The following is a 22,856-nucleotide window of genomic DNA, read 5'->3' as shown; positions in this document are numbered from 1 at the left end:
GCTGGTGCCACCTTCTTGCAACATCTGCTGACGGGGAACACGCACCCACCTGCCCACAGCCCCGGTTCGACCAGATTTTTTTGCTTTTGCATTTGGAGCCAGCACAGATGGCGTCTGCAGAAATCACACTGAGTCACACAGCCGCGCACGAGCCCCCCGCCAGACACCCCTCACGGGTGCTGGAGGGGTGCAGGGCCCCGTGCCCAGCTTGTGCCCCGTCCCAGAAACCTTTCCTAGTCCTGGAGGACTTAAGTCCTCAGTTTAAACCCTCAGCTTAAACTGCAGGAGCTCAGGAAAAACGCTGCGGGTCTTGCTGCTGAAAATCTTTGCTCCAGGCCCTCTCGTTAGCGATTTTAACGAAGCCCTCTCGGTTGCAGGCCCCGTTGGCAAGCACGGCCAGGCAGGTGGTGGCCCAGCCGTGTGGCCCTGTGTCCGGGCAGCGCGTCCTCCTGCGCCTGCCGGGGTTTGATGGTGAATCCCGGGGAAACGGGGATATTTTTTTCCCGGTGGGATGTTTTAGCTGGAGAAGTTCCGGCTGACTCAACCTGCCAGAGCCGCAGGAGGGACTCGTGGCCGAGAGGGGAACCAGCAGCAGGTTTGCACCTTCCAGCTGCGCCAAGGGGATACCAGGTTTGGTTAAAACCTTTATATTTTTGAATCATTTTTGGTTTTTTTCTTTTTAACAAGGAATCTTTGAGCGGAAAGCTCTTTCCCAAGGCTGATTTTCCCTCCGTGTCACCTCGCTGATGACCCAGCCCTCGGGGGCCGGGGCCGCTGCCCTGCTGGGGTGTCCGCCCCCTGCCGGGGTGTCCCCGCACCCCGACCCCAACGACCCCGGGGAGGGGGCGGCAGCGGCCCCGCCCCCAAGGCCGAAAGGGGCGGGGGGAAGGGGGCGTGGCTTGTGCATAGGGGACGTGACCTGTGGTGAGGGGCGTGGTCTTGTGGAGCGTGGGGTGAGGCGGGGCCTGGAGGTGTGGGGCGGGGTCTGGAGGCGTGGGGCGGGGTCTGGCGGTAAGGGGCGGGGTCTGGAGGCGTGGGGAGGGGTCTGGAGTCGTGGGGAGGGGTCTGGAGGTGTGGGGCGGGGTCTGGGGGCGTGGGGCGGTGTCTGGGGGCGTGGGGCGGGGTCTGGGGGCGTGGGGCGGGGTCTGGGGGCGTGGGCGGGGCCTGGCGGCCCGGCAGGGCGCGGTGCCGGCGGCGCGGGCAGTCGGCGGGACAATGCGGCGACGGGGCGAGCGCGGCGGCGGCGGCGGCGACGGTGACGGTGACGGCGGCCGGGCGGAGGGCAGGGCCGGTGTGGCCCGGAAGGAGCGGTGAGGACCGGCCGTGTGCGGGGGGGGTTGTGTGTGGCGCGGAGCTGCCGTGCAGCCGGTTGCGACTCTTGTCCCCGCGTTTCTCCGCCGGGTCCCTCTGTCCCCCGGCCGCGTCCCCTGTCACCACGTGCCACCCTGTGCCGTCGGGCTGTCCCCGCGCTGTGACCTTGTCACTTCGCTGAGGCCATGACCCTGTGCGTGTTTGTGTGCCCGTCCCCCCCCCAGCCATGGCTGTGCCAGCACGCCACAGCCGTCATCCCGTACCACAGCCGTGTCCCCAGGTCACCCTGCCACAGCCGTGATCCCACACTGCGGCCATACCCCCCCGGCCACGTCACGATGCCATCCCGTGTCACCTTGCCGTCCCCCTGAAGCCATGCGGTGGGTGCCAGTGATGCCCCTTGCTGGGCACGTGTGTGTCCCCCCCACCCCAGTCTGGGCCCGCTGCTACAGGTATTGTGCAAGGATGGGTGTGAGCACTCGCCCCTGCACTTGAACAGGAGGTGTAGGCCACGAGCAGCACCTAATAACTAGCTATGGCGAGTGCGAGGCCGTTGCTGGCCCAGCCTACAGCGGGACTGCTCACACCAATGTCTGGGGGGGGTGACTGGGCTTTGGGGAGCTCCCCGTGGCTCCAGCACAGCTCATGCCACCCTGCACCCTCCTGGGAAGGGTGCCTGTGCCCGGGGGACTGTGCCACCTTGCCCTGGCACCCCCTTTGCAATCCTTTCTCAGCACTCCCCGGGGCAGGCGATGGATTAAATCCGCTTCTGCGGGAGTGACGGTGACCCCGGGCACGCGTTGGCAGGCACTGAGCTGTGCTTGGCTGCCTGGCAGAAACCCCTAAATCCCCTGGTGCCCAGACCAGTATCACCCAGCACTGTCAGCCCACGAGCAATGTTTGTGCCAGGCAATCTGCAGCTCTTGGCTTTCCCTTCCCACTCGGAGGCTGGATGTGGCCCTTCCTGCATGGCCCAGGGGGCTGGATGTGGCTCCCAGCCCTCTGGGTTGGAGGTCACACTCCCCAGTGCTGGTGGCACTGGGGGACATCGCGCTGGGGACTGGTTTCCCCTGTGCTGCTGTGCCCTGAGCCCTTTTCCCAGCTTTCCCCCTTGTCCCTGGAGAATTGCAGAGGCTCTGGGTGCCGGGTTTGGGGACACCTCTGTGCCTGTGTCTCACCAGCCACGGCTCGGGGTGTTGCTGCAGTATCGCTTGCTCCTTATTGCCTGTTTGGCTTGCAGCTCCCGGTCCCTGGGCACGTGTCCCTGCCCTTCCCGCCTGCCAGCATCCTGTGGGAGACCAGATCGTGGGTTCTCATCACACCATGTCACCATGGGGCTGTTCCAACACTGTGCCTCCATCCCCAAATGTCAAACACAACCCCAGTGTGGGCTGGGGGGACACAAACGGCAGCATCAGGCCCTTGCGGAGGGGAAAAGCTGCTGTATCCAACCGTCACAACTGGGGTTGGGAACGGGGACCCTGTTCCGCTGTGCCCCAGAGCCCCTGGGGCAGGGGGGGATGTGCTAATGAGGGATTTTCCTTGCAGGGGCTGGCTGGCCTGGCGGCCCTGGCTGCGCACCGTCCTCGTGCACCTGCTCCTCATCTACATCTCCGTGCCCTTCCTCATCCGCCTCTTCCCAGTCCTGCTCACCAAATTTGTCTTCCTGAACTTCCGTGAGTGCCTCAGCCCTGTCTCAACTGGGAGAGCCCCCATCTCCAGGGATTCAGCAGGCAGGGAGGCTGGGGGGAGGGAGGTCCCCCAAAACGTCCCCAGCACCTGAGTGACACCAGCACAGCACCCATCAACCCCAGCCCCCCACCTCGCCGTGGCCTTGCGGAGGAGGCACGGCGAGCCCTTTCCCGTTGGTGCTGCATGTTTTGCAAGCTGTAATAACCCAGTGTTGCCGACCCTGTTTACTGCCTAAAGTTGCAACACATCTGGGCACACGCGGCGTCAACGGGGCGAGAAATCTGGGTGAGAGGAGGTGGCAGAGGGCTGCACTCACCTACCCCCTCCCCGAGCTGGCTGAGGCACGGCTCTTGGCTTCCGAGCAAATAATTGAAAAACAATAACACGTTGCTTTGGAAAAAAACATGTATAAAAGCAGCTGGGTGTGAGGGTTTTTGGTGTGATTTCTCCATCAGTGGCCTTCCCCTTCTTTGTGGACCTTCGGCGGCCAGAGCTGCTGCTGAACAACACCGTCAGCCTGTACCTCGCCACCGAACCGGGCGTCACAGTCGGCATCTGGTGAGTGGGACAACCCCGACGTCCTGGGTGGGCCCAGCCTGGCTAACCCGGGTGTAGCCCCCTCGGGGTAACCCCACTCTGACCCCTTCCCTCCCCAGGCACACGGTGCCGGGCAGCAGAGGGGCCGAGGCGCAGGGCAAGGACCAGCGCTGGTACGAGGAGGCGCTTGCTGATGCTCACCCCGTGATCATCTACCTGCACGGCAACGGGGGGACCAGGCGAGTGCCCGGGACGGCAGGCGGGTGCCTCTCCCACGGGAGGATGGGTGCGGTGGCAGCTGCTTTCGCATCTCCACCTGGGGTGGGTGAGAACTAACAAACTCGGTGTGGCAGCTGGCAGCGCTGCAGGGCCGGGGCTGCTGCAGCCGTTTCTGACCCCACGGGTGGAGGGAAGTCCCGTGGGAGTTAAAGAGAAATGTTAAAACCCCACCCACCCCTGAGCATCCAGCTCTCCCCTCCTGGAAGAAGTTCACCCCAGTTCCTCGCCTGCATCTGCACCGGAGGGGAGGGTCCCCCAAGCTGGCTCTGCCCTCGTGGCGGGATGGAGACCCCTCCCCGGGCTCTAATTTTCCTTTCTCCGTCAGGGGTGCGAGCCACCGCGTCCAGTTCTTGAAGGTAAGTGGTTTCCAGCGGGGGGAACTGGGACCTGCTGGGAGTGAGGCTCACGCTGGCTCCGGGGACCCAAGGGGGACCCCAGGCAGAGTGAGCCCAGCCATGCTGGGGGACCCGGGGGTGAATCCCCCCACCCCACCCCAGCACATAACTCGGTGCGGCTCCTCTGACAGACGATGGGGGCTGCTGACTTCCACATCCTGGCTCTCGATTACAGAGGTAAAATCATCCCCCTGCCTCTCGCTGAGTGACCTCCCCATCCCTTGCCCAGGGCTGGTGCCCCCCGGCCCTCACCGGGTTGTGACACTGAGCCGTGTTCCCCGTGTCCCCCACAGGCTACGGGGACTCCAGTGGGCACCCCACGGAGAGTGGCTTCACCACGGACGTCCTGGCACTCTACGACTGGGCCAAAGCACGGAGTGGGAACAGCAGCATCCTCTTCTGGGGACACTCCTTGGGGACGGGGTAGGTGCAGGACTGGGTGGGGAGCAGGGGGGCACCCTGTGGTCCCTGGGCTGTGACACTGTTGCCAGACAGTGACACCCAGGGGTGGACCAAGGGGTTGGAGCGGCTCCTTGGTGGAGGCACCTGCAAAGCAAAAACCCAGTGAGCAAGGGACGGGAGGTCTGAGGGTGCTGTGCACCCCACTGGGGCATTGTGGCTGCCCACCCTCACTGTCACCTCTTTTCTCACAGGATTGCCACGAATGCGGCAAGGAAATTGCAGGAGGAGAGAGGTAAGGGCTGCCCCTCGATTCCTGGGTTCAGTTTTGGGCCCCTCACCCCAAAAAGGCCATTGAATGACTCGAGCGTGGCCAGAGAAGGGCAACGGAGCTGGGGCAGGGTCTGGAGCACAGGTCTGCTGGGGAGCGGCTGGGGGAACTGGGGGGGTTCAGTCTGGAGAAGAGGAGGCTGAGGGGAGACCTCCTGGCCCTCTGCAGCTCCCTGCCAGGAGGGGGCAGAGAGGGGGGATGAGTCTCTGGAGCCAAGGCCCCAGCGCCAGGCCCCGAGGGAATGGCCTCAAGCTGCCCAGGGCAGGGTCAGGCTGGCTCTGAGGAAGGATTTCTGTGCAGAAGGGGCTGTTGGGCGTTGGAATGGGCTGCCCAGGGCAGGGGGGAGTCCCCGGGATCCCTGGAGGGGTTGAAGAGTCGGGCTGAGCCAGCGCTGAGGGATCTGGGGGAGTTGGGAACGGTCAGGGTGAGGGTCATGGTTGGGCTGGAGGAGCTGCAAGGATTTTTTCCAACTGAGATGATTCTGTGGCTGCATTGGCCCCTCATGGTGTCCCCCCTAGGGGTCTGCACATCCCTGGTCAGATTTTGGGGACCACAGAGAAAATGGAACATCAGGCTCGGGCACCATGGTGGGGATGAGTGGCTGTCCCCATCCTCCTTAGCAGGATAGGGGTATCTTGGCCCTGTGGCTGATGCGTGGGACAGGAGCAGCGTCTCTTGGGGAAGATAGGCCCCCCCCCCAAAGCTGTGCCCGGGCTGACTGTCACCCCGCTCTGCCCTCAGGGGTCCAGGTTGATGCTGTTGTCCTGGAATCGCCCTACACCAACATCCGCGAGGCGGCCGCCCACATCCCCATCACTAAGGTGAGCCTGGGGGCTCTGCCCATGGGGTGCCCCAGAGGTGATGAGTGGGGGACTCTGCCCCTGGGGTGCCCCAGCAGTAGCAGCTCTGGCTAGGGACGGGTGCAGCAACCAAAGCCACAACTTGGCACCCCCCTCACTCTCTCCTTGGCAGATCTACCGCCAGTTCCCAGGTTTTGACTACCTCATCCTGGACTCGCTAGCCCTGGGCAACATGTTCTTCAGCAGCGACGAGAAGTGAGTCCCTGGTGGGAAGGGGCACAGCTGGGACCACCTGGCCAAGAAAGGACGAGTCAGCCATGCCACACCATGAAATCCCTACACACCTATTTGTCTTTACCCAGCTTACTCATGCTTTAAAAAAATGGCTTTTTATTTGCATAACTTCAGATATCAAACTGCTATTGAGCAAAGTCCACAAACCAACATCCTTTTTTTTTCTTGGGGCCCTGCGTGCTGGAATCCCACCTTGCAGCATACACATGCCGTGGTGGCAGGGTCCTTCCCCCTCTGTGTTTGTGGGTGCTTTTGCTAAAAGCCACCTGGTTCCTGGGTGTTTTTGAAGCCTAAGCACCCTTTGTTAGGGTTTTAAGGTTTTTAGGGTGCTCGGTGCTGCTGCGACCGGCGTTGGCATCACCGTGGGGCAGTTCAGATGAGTTGGGATGGCTCTGAAAGGCAGCGCTAGGGCGGGGGGTGGGGGTCAGGGTTGCTGTGGGAGTTTTTTCAAGATCCTGTGGGTCCCTTGGCTCCAGGGTGACTCCTCAGCGTTGTGCTTGTTGCCCACAGCGTGAAGGTGCTGGCCTGCCCGCTCCTCATCCTGCACGCAGAAGATGATACTGTGGTGCCTCCACATCTGGGCCGCAAGGTGGGCACCACCATCACCTCCTCCCTGGTTTTAACTGAGGGTGGGCGCTGGTTTAACCTGTTTTGGGGGAGCTGAAGGGAAGGGAGAGGGCGTGACCAGCCCCAGAGTGGCAGGAGGGGTTTGGGGTGCCCTGTGCATGCCGCTAACCACGCTCCCACCCCACGGCAGCTCTTTGAGACGGCACATGGCGCCTACAAGGACAAAACCAAAGTGAAGTTCATTACCTTTCCCGAAAAGCTGGGCCTGGGCCATGACTACATCTCGTTCAACCCGGAGCTGCCCGCCCTGGTGAAGTAAGTGTTGCTCTGCAGAAATGGCGGGGGAGCACATCACCATCTACAGGTGCATCCTCCCCTTCCACAACCATGCAGGTGCCTTCCCCCTGCTCCTTCCCCTCCCTGTGGTGTTTGCTAGCATCACTTTTTGAGCTCCCATCGCTCCTCACTGCCCTGAGCCTGTCCTGACCCCAGGAAGGGGCCCTGGGGACAGTGCCCAGTCTTTGCCCTGGGTGCAGAGATGCAGTTTTGCTCTTAAGCCTGGCTCAGACCAGGGCTCAGAAATCAGGCTCTCACGCAGCACAGGACAGTCAGTGATACAGTGTAAGATTTATTGCGTCTTATTGCAGAGACTTCTTGAACATTAAGTGATGCCAGCTGCTGCGTGCAGCGACCACGAGCACTCCCTCCAACCCGCGCCAGGACCCCCTCATGGCACTGAACTTACTGCTGTAAGTAATAAAAAACTACTGAGAAACTTTCTAATTTGCCCATTGCCTCGAGGTTGCTGTGGGTTACTCAGGGGATGGAGACTGTGCTGGCAGCAGGGAGCTACTCCTGGGCCAGGCCCACATAAGCCGTGCCTAGGAGCATCCAGCGGGCAGTGGTGGGGGTACACGGGCCTGACTACAGACACCCCTTAACCCCCCACCCCGGTACAGATGCCTCAGGACTGCAAGAGCTGCACCCCAAGTCCTTCTTCAGCATCGCTTCCAAGGGCCCAGACAGTTGCATCCAGCTGCGTCCAGCTGTGCTGCCCACCCTACCCCTGGCCAAACCCCAGCAGCTCGCCCCTTACACCCACTTTCTGCCTTAGCATTGGTGCAAGCGAGCCCAGTCCCTAATTTTAGGCTTCGGCAAATAGCCCCTTGGCCTCCAGTGGCACTTTTTATTTTTAGCACCTACGCAAGCAACAGGGCGACATGGTTTCGCTTTCCACACGACACTTAGGTTATAAAAATCTGCCCCCCCCTGCCCTTCCCCGTCCGTAGGAAAGCCAGCAGCAGCAACGTAGAAACTAGACAGCAGAGACAATTTTACAGTGCACGTGCTCGCGTCCCCCGGCAGCTCCCTGCCCCTACGCCGCCGTGCCATTGGGGGTCTTGTCCTCGCCCGCGTCCCGGGGTTCGTTGGGTGGCGGGATCTTCAGGTCGGAGGGCTCCACGTGCCAGATGTCCCGGGCATATTCCTTGATGGTGCGGTCGCTGGAGAACTTGCCGGCCGCCGCGATGTTCCTGATGACCATCTTGGTCCACGCCTTGGAGTTCTGCAAGGAGAGGGCTGGGATGGTGCAGCTGGAGGCTTACACCCATGGGTGCCACGTTGACTCATGAGACTGGCTTTTAACCACTGGCACAGCCAGCAGCCTCCTTGCCAGGAACCCATCGACGTGCACAACCCCACCAGAGCCCTTCTCTGGGATGAGATGTGGCCCCAGCACAGCTCCCCTGCCTCGTCCCCAGGCTGGCACTCACCAGGTACAGCTCGCTGACCTTCTCCTGGCATTTCACGTAAGCCTCGTAGTCTGCAAAAACTTTAAACCTGTAGCAGTGAAAAAAAAAAAAAAGGACAGTCAGCAACAGCAGAAACGTGTTAAGGGCGTGCAGGGTGGTGGCCGGTGGCTGCAGCACATGGGACTTGGGCTTCCTACATCACAAATGCTTCAGACAAATTCATCCTCCCCAAGCCCAGGAGGGCCTGCTCTGCGTCAGCTCACCAGGAAAACATTTCCCCACAGCCCTTGGCTGAGTGCTCCAGCCGTGAAAGCCCTTGAGATACCTAAAAGCATCTGCCATCTGGTGAGGGCTGCACACCCAAATGTGTCTCGACCTTGCTGTACCCCAAGTTTTAATGTGGCAAGTGTGAAGTGCTGTACGTAGACAGTCTTTTGTGCCCACAGAGCACCAATTGCTCTTCCACGTGCATGACAGTTTTGGGCCCCTCACCCCAAAAAGGCCACTGAATGACTCGAGCGTGGCCAGAGAAGGGCAACGGAGCTGGGGCAGGGTCTGGAGCACAGGTCTGCTGGGGAGCGGCTGGGGGCACTGGGGGGGTTCAGTCTGGAGAAGAGGAGGCTGAGGGGAGACCTCCTGGCCCTCTGCAACTCCCTGCCAGGAGGGGGCAGAGAGGGGGGATGAGTCTCTGGAGCCAAGGAGCCAGCGCCAGGCCCCGAGGGAATGGCCTCAAGCTGCCCAGGGCAGGGTCAGGCTGGCTCTGAGGAAGGATTTCTGTGCAGAAGGGGCTGTTGGGCGTTGGAATGGGCTGCCCAGGGCAGGGGGGAGTCCCCGGGATCCCTGGAGGGGTTGAAGAGTCGGGCTGAGCCAGCGCTGAGGGATCTGGGGGAGTTGGGAACGGTCAGGGGGAGGCTCGTGGTTGGGCTGGAGGAGCTGCAAGGGCTTTTCCAACCGAGGTGATTCTGTGACATCAGAAAATGGGTGGATGGTTGGTGCAGGTGGCTGCTCTGCACAGGCACCAGAAGTTTGGTGGAGAAACCCAACCCAGGGGATGGATGGCAGCCCAGGCCTCACCGGTCGTGGTGGAAGAGCATGTTGACCACGTCTTTGAAGAGGTCAGGCTCCTTCGGGGAGAAGAAGCCGCTCCTGATCTGGTCAATGGCTTGCTTCAACTCGGGGAGCCGGTTGTAGTACTCCTGGGCATGGTACCTGCCAGGGAAGGGTTGGTATGAGATGGTGCTGCTCCAGCTGCCTGTGCTAGCACCCCTGCAGCGTCCCCTCACCCTTCCTTGTCCAGCTCCGTGACATCCTCCACCCTCATGCCGAAGATGAACAGGTTTTCCTCTCCAGCCTCCTCGGCCATTTCCACGTTGGCCCCATCCATGGTGCCGATGGTCAGAGCCCCGTTGAGCATGAACTTCATGTTCCCCGTACCCGATGCCTCGGTGCCTGCCGTGGAGATCTGCTCTGACAGGTCGGTAGCAGGGATCACTGCCAACAAAGCACAAGGGGTTCATGGTGACCAGTTTGGGGTTTGCATCGTGCCGAGGGATGTTAGATCTGTCTTGCAGGGATGGAGCCATGGGCTGGTGGACATCCCCTCCCCACAGCCCCATTGGGGCTACCTTTTTCTGCCAGCGAGACCCTGTAGTTCTCCAAGAAGATGACCTTCAGCTTGTTCCCCACAACAGGGTCATTGTTCACCACGTGAGCCACAGCATTAATGAGCTTGATGATCATTTTAGCCATGTGATATCCTGGGGCAGCCTAGGAGAAAAGCCATGGGGTGATGCTGGAGGGCAGGCAAGGAGCAAATCCCCTGTGCCCAGAGAAGCACCTGCTCAGCCTCGCTCCCATCACCTCAGCCAAACCACGGGTTGGTGCTACCACATTTTCGGGGGCTTGTGTGACCACAGGCAGCGTATGGTTGTGCAAGGCCTCCCAAAAACTGGGTGCCTTGCTTGGGCTGAAGTCAACAAGTGCTACCCCAGCACTTCCTGGAGACCTTCAAGGATGTGGCCCCATGAGAAATCTGCAGCTGAATCCCCTAGGGCATGGTTTAATGGTTAGACTACTGATTAGATCTACTCCCAACCCAACTCACCTTGCCTCCAATGATCACCGTCCTCGGCACAAACAGCTTTGCAGGATCCCTCCTGATGCCTGCAGAAGACAGAGGCGTGGTGTCACCCGCTGTTTTAGCTGTGTCCGCGGGGGGGTAGCGATGCTGTACACCCCCAGGGCAGCCTGTCCTCTCGGGGCGTGCGGTGGCTTACGGTTGTACATGGTGACGATGTGCAGGCAGTTCATCAGCTGCCGCTTGTACTCGTGGATCCTCTTCACATGCACGTCGAACATGGAGGAAGGGTTGATCTTCACTTTGTACTCCTTCTCCAGGTACTGCGCAAACTTCACCTTGTTCTCCTGGGTGAGAGCAGGGAGCACGTCAACCCCCACCCCCTTGCCCGCATCCTCCCTCCCACCATGCCCTCCCCCCTCACCTGCTTCACTTTGGCCACCTCCCGGATGAAGAGGTCGTCATCCACAAACTTGTGCAGCTTCGTCAGCTGGCTCAGGTCCCGCACGTAGTCCTCCCCTATTTTCTGCAACAGGAGCACAGGCGCACGCTGACGGCGCGACGGGGGCGGCCACCTTCGCGCTGCTCCTGCCCGGCAGAGCCAGCTGGGCTCGGGCAGCAGGAGGTGGGATGCAGACAGAACTGGGACCATTTAGATGTAAATGGCTGAGGATGGAGCGGTGTCCCCAGGGGCAGCACCGGGACAGGGTCGGGGCCCAGCGCGCTCCCCCCGCGCCGTTACCTCTGCGATGAGCTCCGCCAGCCCCGGGTTGCAGAGCAGGAGCCAGCGCCGTGGGGTGATGCCGTTGGTCTTGTTCTGGAACTTCTCCGGCTCCAGTGCTGCGAAATCCTCGAAGCTGTGAGGATGAGGAGGGGGATAGCTTCAGGCTGGCCCACCCGGCACCAGCACCGTTTCCAAGCCAAGGGTGACCCACCACCACCTCCCTCCCCGCGCTCACACTTGAGTCTTGACTATTTCGGAGTGGATCTTAGCCACGCCGTTGACAGCGTGGGAGCCGACGATGCAGAGATGGGCCATGTTGATCCTCTTGGTGCCTCCTTCCTCTATCAGGGACATCCTCCGCAGCCGGTCCACGTCATTAGGGAAGAGGAATGCGATGTGCTGCCGGTGGAGGCCGGAGAGGTGGTGAGTGGTGCTGGAATTTTAGGGTGCCCTGCCTGCTGGCTCCCGAGGAGGAGGCCACAGCAATGTCCCCAGGGCACTTGCCAGAATGGTGGATTTTACTCCAGAGGGACGGTGCAAACCCCCTCCAAAGGGTGCCCTTCCCCAGCATGGACATCTCTGGACAAAAGGACCTCCCCAAACCCCATGGAGAGGGGCTTGTGGGCACGTATGTGGCCAGTGGGGCCATTTTGGCAAAAGCCTTGTGCTGCCAGACCAGGAGGCCAAACCACCATCTCCTTTGTACCCTCAACCTCATCCTTTTCCAGGATGAATTTAGCATTTAGGGAGCAAAGAAGTGCCAACACGTAAGTCCCTGGAGCAATAGGTGAAGTCTTTAAAATAGCCACCAACTGCGGGATGGCAACACACTGCTGGGAAGGGCTTTCCCAGACACCAGCCTCCCAAAATAGGAGCCAGAACCACCCAATACCATCAGTTCGTGCATCCCCCTAATCCCAACAGCACAACATGTGCCATCCCCATCCCCTCCCCGGAGAGGGCTCCTGCGCTGCCCCAAGGCACTTACATCCAGGTGTCTCTGGTTGATCTCATAGATGATCTGCAGGTGTCTGGGGAGCAGCTTCTCCACCAGGTCCACCGGCCAGCGCTCCAGGGCTTCGGGGAGCACAGTATGGTTGGTGTAGGCGAAGGTCCGCTTGGTGATGTCCCAAGCCTGCCGGAGGGAGAGCCAGCGTTGAGCAGCGAGGGTGGAAGCAGCCCCGGGTGGGTGTAACACCCATTCATGGTCCTCCCACAGTGGCCAGCAGCACGGCCGAGCTGGCTCCTCTAAGTCCATACTGGTTAAACCCAACCTGACTGCTCCACATCATGCCCTGGGCCACCAGTAGCTACCAAACTCGTTCCCCAGCTCCTTGACTGGAGGGTTGGTGCAAGTGGAGGGGACTCGGGGGCCAGGTCGAATCTCCCTACCTTGTTCCATGGCAGCTTCTCAATATCCACGAAAATCCTCATTAGCTCAGGGATGGCCATGGCGGGGTGTGTGTCGTTCAGCTGGATGGCAACCTGTGGGGTGGCACGTGGGGACATGGGGGGGACATGCAGGCACCCCACTGCCCAACTCCGCTGGGCACAGGCACCCACAGAGGGGCCATAAAGCCTCTCCAGCCCTGGGTGTGCATCTGGGAGGCATCAACCTGAGCTCCAAGGCACATGTCACAGAATCACAGAATCCTTCAGGCTGGAAAAGCCCCTCGGGATTGAGTCCAACCCTCAGCCCGACTCTACAAAGTTCTCCCCTACACCACATCCCCCACAGCTCATCCCAACGGCCCTGAAACCCCCCCAGGGATGGGGACTCCCCCCTCCCTGGGCAGCCTGTTCCACTCTCTGACCACTCTTTCTGCTGAAAGATTTTCTCCTCCTGCCCAGCCTGACCCTCCCCTGTGGCAGTTTCCAGCCGTTCCCTCTTGTCCTGTCCCTGATCCCCTGGGAGCAGAGCCCAGCCCCAGCCTCTCTGCAATGTCCTGGCAGGAGCTGCAGAGAGGGATGAGGGCTCCCCTCAGCCTCCTCCTCCCCACACTGAACACTCCCAGCTCCTGCCCTGGCTCCTCACAGGATTGATTCTCCAGCCCTTCCCCAGCCTCGTTGCCCTCCTCTGCCCTCGCTCCAGCCCCTCGAGATCTCTCTGGGATTGAGGTGCCCAAACCTGGACACAATCCTCCAGGTGTGGCCTCCCCAGTGCCGAGCACAGGGGGACTGTCACCTCCCTGCTCCTGCTGGTCACACTAGTTCTAATCCAAGCCAGGAGGCCGTTGGCTTTCTTGGCCACCCGGGCACGCTGCTGGCTCCTGTTCAGCTGCTTGTCAGTGAGAACCCCCAGACCCTTCTCCTCCAGACAGCTCCAGCCGCCCCTCCCCGAGCCTGTAGCCATGCAGGGGGTTGTGGTGGCCCAAGGGCAGGACCTGGCACTTGGCCTTGTTGAAGCCCATCCCATTGATGCTGGGCACCAAATCAATCTATCCAAGTCTCTCTGTAGAGCCTCCCTATAGAGTGACCGTCAGAGCAACCCTGGCTCATACCTGGTCAGGGAAAGAATCAAACACAGTTCGGACACTCTCCGTGCTCCCGAATTTGGACGCTTTGAAGCGGCGTATGATGTCCTGGAGGGTGGCAGCCACGACGAAGTACTCCTGCTTCAGCCGCAGCTCCTTGCCCTCGAAGAACTGCAAGCAGAGGAGTGGCAGGACTGCATCACACTGCCCAGGCACACTTATGCCCAGGAGCTGAGCCCTCCCGGGGCTCCCTGCCACGCAGGGCCCCACGCCAGCACACATCCACGGCACGAGCTCCCAGCGCCTCCCGCAGTGCCAGGGCTGGCAGCAGCTCTAACCCCAACATCTTGCTTTCCAGATTTCAGCACAGGGGTTTGAGATGTGCTCGTACACACAGAGGTTAAATCTTTCCCCCCAAGCCTCGAGCATCGTTGAAACCTGTTCTCCCTAGTTTGAAAATTTTGGCTGCAAGGGAAGTACTGGTGTAACGGGCAAGGGAGCCACAGCAGGGCTGTAACACCTCGGAGCTGTTTCTAAGACAAGAATTAAAGCCACTGTTCATGCAGCACAAAACATCAACCCGCTGTTCTGCAAAAGAGGATCTGCAGGAGCTAACCTCCCTGCCAGAGCTGTGGTGCTCCAAGCTCCCCTCACCAGCTGGGAAGGCTTGGGTAGGATGAAGTGGGGAAAAACCCCATCAGGGCCTGCTCAAAACAGGCTGCAGAGCAAGGAGAGCCACCCTTTGCCCTCCTTCCCTGCTCCGCAGCTCGTTCTGTGGCCAGAAAAGGGCTGTACATCCCATCACACCCCTGTGCCATCACAGCAACAACACCCACAGCAAGAGGTCAGGATGCAAAGGGCAATTTGAGGCACAATCTCTGGTCCTGGGCTGCAAGGGACAGGCAGGAAAATGCCAGCAGTGCTCATCAGTTTGCCTTCATGTTCTATTTTGAAACTCGAGGAACATTTCTGCAGCAGGACGTGCTCATTGCTACTCCTTCCCCTTTACCAACCACGGATTTGCCTGGGAGCAGACTGGTCTCTGCTGCAGCCCCGGGCAGAGCTGGTGAGAGGCAGCAATCCCCATCCAAGCACTACAGGTGGTCTGAAACCCAACTAAAACATCTCTGCAATGTCCTGGCGAGAGGGGCTGCATCTTTAGCCATCCCCAAAATAGGGACACCCCTCCATCCCGACTTACGTTGTCGTTGGGGTAGAGGACGCGGGATATGTTTTCCGCCAGGTTTCTGTCGAGCACAGCCTGGATGTAGTCTCCAACGTTGACTGGGGAGGAGCAGAGGAGAAGGTGGGTGCAGGGGACCCACCCTGTGCCCCATCCCGCTCAGCACCCCACCAGCACCCACTTACAGTCCCGCAGGTTGAAGTCGTTGGGTGCCCGAGCCGACCACAGGCGCATGGTGTTGACGGTGTTGTTCATGTACCCGGGCACGGGGGTATCGTAGGGCAGCGCCAGCACCACCTCGGACATCGACGGCAGGACAGCTGGAACCGGGCTGGAGTCGCCCCACAGCCCCCCTGCCCTGCCAGAGCCCCCCCCCCCCCATCCCACAGCCTCTCCCACAGGAGTCAGCTCAGGTTTGCATCCACCTCCATGGGTTTGCACGTGTGGGGAGGTGCTTGGTACCCCCAAGCCTCTATCCCGGGGACTCCCCATCTCCAGAGCTGAAGCACTCAGGGGATGAAGAGAGGTTTGCAAGGGTCAGGAGAAGCTTAATTTAGGGGTGTGCATTGCACACAGGCCCGCTGGAGGTGCTTTTGGGTATTTCCGAGGTTGGCTGCAGAGGTGGAGCAGCAAAACCCACCCCTATGTTCACCTCCTCTCCAATTTTCTGCTTTTTCCAACCCGGTGAAGCAGCCTCACCAGCGCAACCCTCCCCGGCGGGGACGCTGGCAGGACCCTGGGGTGCAGCCAGCCAACAAGAGCCCCCCCAGGTGACAGGACAAGGCAGGCAAGGGGGGGTTCCCCGCCAGGCTGCACCCCAGCCCGTTACCTGGGTGTCGACCCACTTGATGCCGGTGGCAGCGTGCTCCACCCGGCCGTAGAAGTGCACGGGCAGCATGTACTCGGGACGGGCTTTCTCCCAGGGGTTACCGTGCCGGAGCCAGTCGTCAGCTTCTTCCACCTGCCAGAGGGGAGCGAGAGCGGGGATGGGGTCACCCAGCCCCGGGGACCTCCCGGGTTGTGCCCACAGGGAGGAGGATGGATGGGAAAACCTCCAGCTGCTCGTGGCAAAGGGGATGATGCTTCAGTGTCTGTCTGCCCTAAACCTGGATTTTGGCTCTGCCCCAGCCATCCTGAACCCTGGGGGGTCTCCCTGCCGGGGAGGGGTGATGGATGAGGATGAAGAGGTGGGGATGAAAGCAACATTTCTCTCACTAACACCTCCGTGCTGCGACCGAGGTGCCGTTAGCCCTCTTAATTGGGGTTATGATCTCAGCCCGCAGGTTGGCTAATGAAGCAGGCTCGTTCCGTAGCCCAGTCAGGCTGTTACAGGCGAGAGCTGGGGTTGGACATCGCCTTCGGCACAGCCAGGTCAGAGCTCTGGGCAGCAGGGACACTGCGTGAGGGCCGGGGGGGATAAACCCTGTTAGGACATAGCGGTTGGGGAATCACTATTTCACAGCACCGAGGAGGAAAGGCCTCCACTTGCCAGCTTTTTGGGGGTGCTCACAAGGTCCCTCTGGGTATTCAGGGTTGTCTCCCACCAGGGGTTTTGCTGATACACGCTACTGCATTTCCAAAACAGCCTCTTCCACTCTCCAGTGCTTTAACCCAGGCGTTGAGCAGCACTAAACTCTGAGAAAACATCCGACACGTTTTAAATCTCACAGCACCAACTCTGGTTCTAGCAGTCTCCAAGCTAAGAGGGAGTGTCTCTACACCCTGATCTTGGCCTAGATCTAAGGGGAAGGCTGGACTTGGGGCTTTGGCTGTGCCGGGGAAAGGTGAGAGCCACACGCCTCTGCCCATACCTGCCACCCGTCCCGGATCTTCTGGTTGAAGATGCCGTACTCATAGCGGATGCCGTAGCCGTAGGCTGCCAGCCCCAGTGTTGCCATTGAGTCGAGGAAGCAGGCTGGCAGGGAGAGAGAAGAGCTGTGAGCTGCACTGCCCGGGGGAGCAGGGAGCCCTGGGGAGGCAGCAGGACCTTCTCCCTGTGGAGAGCAAACAGCCACCCCGCAGGGACACGAGCCAGGGCCAGCAGCCACCGCCGCTCGCTGGCCACCCTATGCCTCTCGCCCTGTGCACGTAAGACATGGAGCACAAGTCTGATGGGGAGGGGCTGAGGGAACTGGGGGGGTTCAGTCTGGAGAAGAGGAGGCTGAGGGGAGACCTCCTGGCCCTCTGCAACTCCCTGCCAGGAGGGGGCAGAGAGGGGGGATGAGTCTCTGGAGCCAAGGCCCCAGCGCCAGGCCCCGAGGGAATGGCCTCAAGCTGCCCAGGGCAGGGTCAGGCTGGCTCTGAGGAAGGATTTCTGTGCAGAAGGGGCTGTTGGGCGTTGGAATGGGCTGCCCAGGGCAGGGGGGAGTCCCCGGGATCCCTGGAGGGGTTGAAGAGTCGGGCTGAGCCAGCGCTGAGGGATCTGGGGGAGTTGGGAACGGTCAGGGGGAGGGTCATGGTTGGGCTGGAGGAACTTCAAGGGCTTTTCCAACCAAGATGATTTGCTAATTCTGTAAAGGCTGGAGCAAAAAAACCCTCTGCTGAGTTTAGGTACACTCCCCACCCCCCGTGCCCCACCATCCTGACAAACAGACCATGTTTGGGGCGCACTCACCAGCAAGCCTGCCAAGCCCACCGTTGCCGAGCCCGGCATCCTCCTCGATTTCCTCCAGCTCTTCCATGTCCAGCCCGAGCTACAGATGAGGAGAAGGCGATGGGCTGGAGGCTCGCAGTGTGCCCAGCCCCACAGAGAGGAGGCCCTGCACCCCTGGGTGCTGCCCTGCGCCCACTGCTGCCGTCTCCCCCCTTGCGGGAGGGAGGGAAGGCACCTGACCCTGCAAGACTCATCCCTGCAGGTGGGACACTGCGATTTTCACCCAAAACAGCCCCTCTCCCCCTCCACTGCTGCTCCACGGCACAGCGGGGACCAGCTCTGGTGTTTAAAGACACTTCACCAGCATTTACAAGGGACACACGCACCCTTGACCTCACCATGGACAAGCTCCTGGGGGTGGGGGGCACCTGGCTGTAACCAGGGCGCTGCTCTTGTGGTCCCAGATATTTCAGGCAGGTCTCCCAGGGCTCATTCCTGGGCCTGTTCCCTCTCTCCACGCCCCAGCTCCACGGGGGCAGGCACCACGCTCCTGCTCCCCCATCCCTGCCACCCCCCCCGGCTCCAGGCATCACCCTTAAACAGAGACACCCAGAGAAGCAGCTACACCACTTTAACAAGGAAATTTCAAGTTTCCAGCCTGGGATGCTGTGGGAGGAAGAGAGTTTTGCCTATGCAAAGCTCCCCAGGTAGCTCAGCAGGAAATAAGACAGTGCCTTGCCAGGGCTGAGCCACCTTTTCCCACGGAAACCTCTTGACCCAATGTCCCATGGTCACAGCAAACAGTGACAGCCCCAGACCCGTGGCCACCCATACAGGAGGGCCAGACCCTGCACCGCTCACATGTAATGAGGCAGCACCTTCTCCCAAACCAGCCGGGCACAGGCGGGAGCACCAGCACTGGCTGCAGCCTCGCCGGTGTTCCGTGGCACTAGGGCACCGCTTGGAATTCCATTGGCAGCCCTGAAGGCCTACAGAAATATTTCACTTGATTTCTATTACGCCAAACATTTTCTTTTAGAGACATTTGGCATTTGTGTCCAGGGGGGCTCAGCATAAGGATTTACCTGCCATCGCTGTGAAGAGGATGATTTCCAAATAACCTGGCCCCTTCCGCTTCCCCACGCAGCATCCCAGGCTCTTCCCCTCCACCCTCACCCCCGCTGGCCTGCCAACCTCTTTGCAAGGTCCACAGCTTAAAAATAAAACAACAAAAACCCACAAGAAAACCTAAAAATTACTTCCTCTCTGAACACATTTGCTCGAAAGCTGCTCTGGCTGTTGTGCAACCGCCCAGGCCATGTATGATGGCGTTGGCCCTGAAGGGTGCAAGCACAGGGCAGGGGAGGAAGGAGCCACCCAAAAAAACTCTGATAACCACACGGTGCCAGTGCCAGGCCAGGGTTGAGTTAGGCCAAGGTTTTATTCCCCTCTGCCACTGATTATAGCTATTAATGGCCTCGTGTATACAACCATGAGCTTTCTTGTGCCATCCCAGTGGCAGTCGGCAGCTGCAAACGCCGGCTGCGGCCCCCAGCCTTTCAAGAGCTGGTTCTGGAGCAGCATTCATCCACTAAGGCATCGCCTGCAGCTCAAGGAGCTGTTTGCAGCCAGTGCAGGAAAACACAAAAAATCCCCAGGGGCTGCAGAGCATTGGAGCCCTCCTGGCCCAGGTCTACACTGACCCCTTGGGATGCTCACCTGGTAGATGGCTTCGTCACAGGCGTTTTGCAGCCCCAGGTTAATCATGGTGTTCTGCAGCGTCCGCCCCATGTAAAACTCCAAGGAGAGGTAGTAAATCCTCTGAAAGAGAAAACCACCCGCCAGTCACCTTCCCCAGGGCTGGATGAGGCTTCTCTGGATGCCGGAAGCTGCTCTCAGGTGTTATCACAAAGCACAAGGAAAAAAAAAAAAAAAAACTTTCAACAGAGCAGGGTGGTTTGCACTGAGGGCTGGAGCTCCTCAGGGGCCCGGAGGCGGCCGTGCCCTGCAGCTCTTGCCACTGCTATTTCCCAAGTCAGGAAGAGGGTAACACAGAGATGGTTTTGTTTAGACAAGCTCTAACGCCCTGTGCGAGAGCAGGGACAGCTCCAGGATGGTCACCCCAAGCACGCCGGTGGCCGCGGTGGTACAAAGTTAAATTTTAAAGAAGAGATATTTCCTAATGTCACCCCGAGCTGCAAAACAACCCGAAACCCAAACAAGCACCAGGGCCAGGCGTGTGCAGGAGCCGCAGGGACACGGGCTTCCTTCCACATCCCCGGGGGGTTCGGTTGGGTCTCAGGACACGACGGGTGCAGGATGTGGCCGGTAACGCAGAGGCTTGTGTAAGCCATCCCCCGACGTCAGCACCGGCGGGTTTTAAGGAAGGATTTAGGCTGGAGGAAGTCGCTGACTTAACAGGTTTCCCCAGGACCTGTGTGGGATCGGGCCTGGGGATGGCGATGGGATGCGCCGGGCAGGATCTGTTGGGCTTACTGGTTTGGTGCCAGCAGAGCTGGAAGCAGTGACGGCGGGCGAACGGCACCCAGCACGGCTCAGCTCGCAGGAGGGTGCCCAGATTCAAACCATGGAAGAGGCTCTTTTTTTTTTCCTTTTCCCTCACCCCTCCACGACACGGGGAGGGGTGTTGAGCTCTCAGGGGCTGGCACTGTCCCAGGGAGGCCAGGAGCCACCGGGGCCGTCCAGGTGTCAGGAGGGGATTACAGCTAATCCCCAGCAGCCGGAGCCCCGTGCTCGGTGCCAGCCCACGCCGGTGAGCAGCAAACCCAGAAACTCCCGGATAAACCGGGTCTTTCTCGGGATGGCTGTAGCGCCGATTAAACTCGCGCCTCTTTTAAGCCAGACCTGCCTGCGGCTGGCTTTGGGTTGGTTTAAACCCTTGACTAATTGACCCTAGAAGGCTTTGCAGCTGCTCTCGGCAGACCGCACCCACGCCAGCGCTGCGGGACAACAAACGCGGTTCCCATGCCCTGAGCCCAGCGCCCGGCCAAGCCGCGCTCGGTTTGTTTTGCAAAAGCAGAGGGCAGTGGCCTCGCTTGTTAAAGTCCAGTCCCTCCGCTTGCCAAAGCGAAGGGGAAATATCCCTAAACCCTAGAAAAAACACACCACCACCCCACCCCCCTCGCCTCACGTTGTATCTTCCCATCGCGCGTTACAAATTCCCACCCCGGCCACCACGCAGGACCCATCGGGGTAAAGCTGGGGGGGGCTCCCGCTGCCCTCCGCCCTCTCGCCTGCAAAAAGAGGGGTGTCCCCCCCCCCTCCCAGCAACCCCCCCGCTCCCACCTTGGGGTCCTTCTCGTAGTAGTACTGCTGGGTGCGGATCCAGCGTCCCACCAGGTGGTCCCGCACGGTGTGGGCCAGGGCGAAGTAGTAGTCACGGGGGGTAGCCACGTTGCGGTCCTTGACCAGGGTGAAGTGGAGGTGGCGATTGAAGCCCCGTTTCAGCTCGGCCACGTTCTCGGCCCCCACGATCCCGCGGATGCTGATTTGCTTCCGCCGCTCCTGGTCCGACAGCGGCCGCGACATCCCGGCGGGGCTGCGGGGGACACGGGGGGGACAAACGGCCACGCTGGGGGTACGAGGGGAAGGGGGGGGGGAGACACACACAAACAGCCACGGAGGGGTTGGGCACCGGCACCGGGTTCCGCCTCCGCCCCCGGGGCCGGACTCGCTGCCGGAGCCCCGGGGAGGGGACGGGGGATGGGGACGGGCCGCCCCCACGGGCCGCCCACTCGGGGGGCGGGAGCGGCGCCCCGGGGTTGGGGGGGAGAAAAGGGGGTGTACGGAGCCGGGGGACGACCACGGGGATGGGTGGGGTGGGTCTCCGTCCGTCCCCGTCCCCCCCCCCCTCCTCCACGGGAGAACCTGGACCGGGCGGAGCCGCCCCCCCCCGCGTTTCTCCGGGCGGCGAGCACCGCCCCACGCAGGGCCCGCCCCGGCCGGGGCCCTCCCCGCCGGGCCCGCAGGGAAATGCCGCTGTCATGGCCCAGGCGGAAACTGTCACGATCCCAGCCCTGCCCGACGGCATCCCCTTCCCCTGCACCCCCACCCCTGCACCCCTTCTGCACCCCCTCCCCTGAATCCCCATCCCTGCACCCCCACCCCTGCACCCCTTCTGCACCCCCACCCCTGTGCTCCCTTCCCCTGCACCCCTTCTGCACCCCCACCTCTACACCTCCACCCCTGCACCCCTTCCCTTGCACCCCCTCCTCTGCATCCTTTCTGCACCCCCTCCCCTACACCCTCACCCCCACCCCTGCACCTCTATTGCCCCCCCTCCCCTGCACCCCCACCCCTGCACCCCTTTGCCCCCCTGCCCTTGCCCCCTCACTTTGCTCTGCCCGCTCCACAATCCCTCTGGAAATGGCGTTGGATTTCTTTCCAGCTCCGGATGCTTCACGGCCTCCTCCCCAGGCCTCCTGCCTGCCCTGCCTGCAGAGCCCTGCCCTCCCTCCTGCCTGCAGTTCGTCCTGAGGGCAAGAACAGCTGATCCCAGCTACAACACAACACCTCTTCCTCTTCCTCTTCCTCTTCCTCTTCCTCCAGCCGTGTCCCCACCCGGCTTCCCAGCCTTGCGCGTTTTCCCTGCCCAGTTCTGCAAAGCTAAACCCGGCTCAGCCGAGGAGCGAGAGACCCCGGCCGTTGCCGTGGAGGGGGCTGGCTGGACCCCGCATGCTCCTGGGGGTACCCCAGTCCCCCCACCCCCCACTGTCACCCCATCTGGGACCGAGCGACGCGAGGCCCCAAAAAGGGCTGCGGTGGCTCGCCGAAGCTTCAGGAACCAACCCAAGCTGCAGTGCAGGGAAAAAAATAGGGATGTGACCGATTTCTGTGGTTGGTCACAGGGTAAATGGAAGGATTATTGTCCGGGTGGAAGCCTGGGCATGGTTTCCTTGCCAGTAAATGCCGAATGCAGACAGGCTCGGTGCCTAGAGCCGGTATTTCGTGTCCCGGAGCTGCCCTCCAACGCAGCCGTGCAAATGGCGCCATGCTCTGATTTGAGCCAAAACGCCTCACTAATAAATTTTTTTTTCTTCTTCATCTTGCTCGTCGTCTTGCTGAGAGCTGCCGAGCGTGGGGCCAAGCCCCAGGGGAGGTTTGGGTGGCTTGGGAAGGTCGCCGGCAGTGCTCTCTTGGAAGCCGGAGCGAGGATGCCGTGGGCCAGCGGCTCTGCCCCTGCCTCGGGTCCTCTGGGCCTGTTCCCCCCCCCCCAACTCCCAGGCTGGGTTTTATGCTCTGCAGGGAGGATGCGATTTCCCGTATCTCCGGTGTCCTGGGCACGTTCCCTCTCTGGAAGGGACGAGCATTGTCCTGAGTCATAAATGCACTTAATGCAATGCATTAGTGGTTTTTATTTGAGCCCTGGACTCAGGCCCAGGGTGAGCTCAGAGGCCTCACATTGACAAACCTCTCCTGAGGCTCTCTG

General features: G+C 61.0%; 2 protein-coding genes across 5 annotated transcripts; one reads left to right on the top strand and one right to left on the bottom strand.

Annotated features, from left to right (window-relative positions):
* Nucleotides 1–1,153: 1,153 nt before the first annotated feature.
* ABHD12B (abhydrolase domain containing 12B) lies at nucleotides 1,154–7,383 on the top strand. The gene is made up of 13 exons (XM_074908996.1): nucleotides 1,154–1,310; nucleotides 2,860–2,987; nucleotides 3,459–3,561; nucleotides 3,660–3,779; nucleotides 4,145–4,175; nucleotides 4,346–4,391; nucleotides 4,508–4,637; nucleotides 4,868–4,908; nucleotides 5,686–5,765; nucleotides 5,917–5,999; nucleotides 6,549–6,627; nucleotides 6,796–6,920; nucleotides 7,253–7,383. The coding sequence occupies exons 1-13, from the start codon at nucleotides 1,216–1,218 to the stop codon at nucleotides 7,272–7,274; spliced, it is 1,083 nt and encodes a 360-aa protein (XP_074765097.1). The 5' UTR covers nucleotides 1,154–1,215; the 3' UTR covers nucleotides 7,275–7,383.
* Nucleotides 7,214–21,900, bottom strand: PYGL (glycogen phosphorylase L). Of its 4 annotated transcripts, none has more exons than XM_074908993.1 (21): nucleotides 21,762–21,900; nucleotides 20,714–20,966; nucleotides 19,127–19,228; nucleotides 17,429–17,507; nucleotides 16,626–16,729; nucleotides 15,644–15,775; nucleotides 15,000–15,111; nucleotides 14,833–14,915; nucleotides 13,659–13,802; nucleotides 12,550–12,642; nucleotides 12,146–12,292; nucleotides 11,393–11,556; nucleotides 11,176–11,290; nucleotides 10,858–10,959; nucleotides 10,633–10,780; nucleotides 10,461–10,519; nucleotides 9,982–10,123; nucleotides 9,640–9,847; nucleotides 9,431–9,565; nucleotides 8,378–8,444; nucleotides 7,214–8,169 (listed from the first exon to the last, which is right to left on the bottom strand). In XM_074908993.1, the coding sequence occupies exons 2-21, from the start codon at nucleotides 20,954–20,956 to the stop codon at nucleotides 7,981–7,983; spliced, it is 2,568 nt and encodes an 855-aa protein (XP_074765094.1). In that variant the 5' UTR covers nucleotides 20,957–20,966; nucleotides 21,762–21,900; the 3' UTR covers nucleotides 7,214–7,980. The 4 variants fall into 4 exon arrangements, with proteins under 4 accessions (XP_074765094.1, XP_074765093.1, XP_074765095.1 ...); XM_074908992.1 differs by having other exon boundaries at nucleotides 20,714–20,999; nucleotides 21,762–21,870; XM_074908994.1 differs by lacking the exons at nucleotides 19,127–19,228; nucleotides 21,762–21,900 and having other exon boundaries at nucleotides 20,714–21,173.
* Nucleotides 21,901–22,856: the final 956 nt, after the last annotated feature.

Source organism: Athene noctua, chromosome 6, assembly GCF_965140245.1.
Source record: "Athene noctua chromosome 6, bAthNoc1.hap1.1, whole genome shotgun sequence".
NCBI lineage: Eukaryota > Metazoa > Chordata > Aves > Strigiformes > Strigidae > Athene > Athene noctua.
The sequence above is the reverse complement of the archived record's forward strand: the minus strand, read 5'-3'. Positions and strand labels throughout refer to the sequence as shown.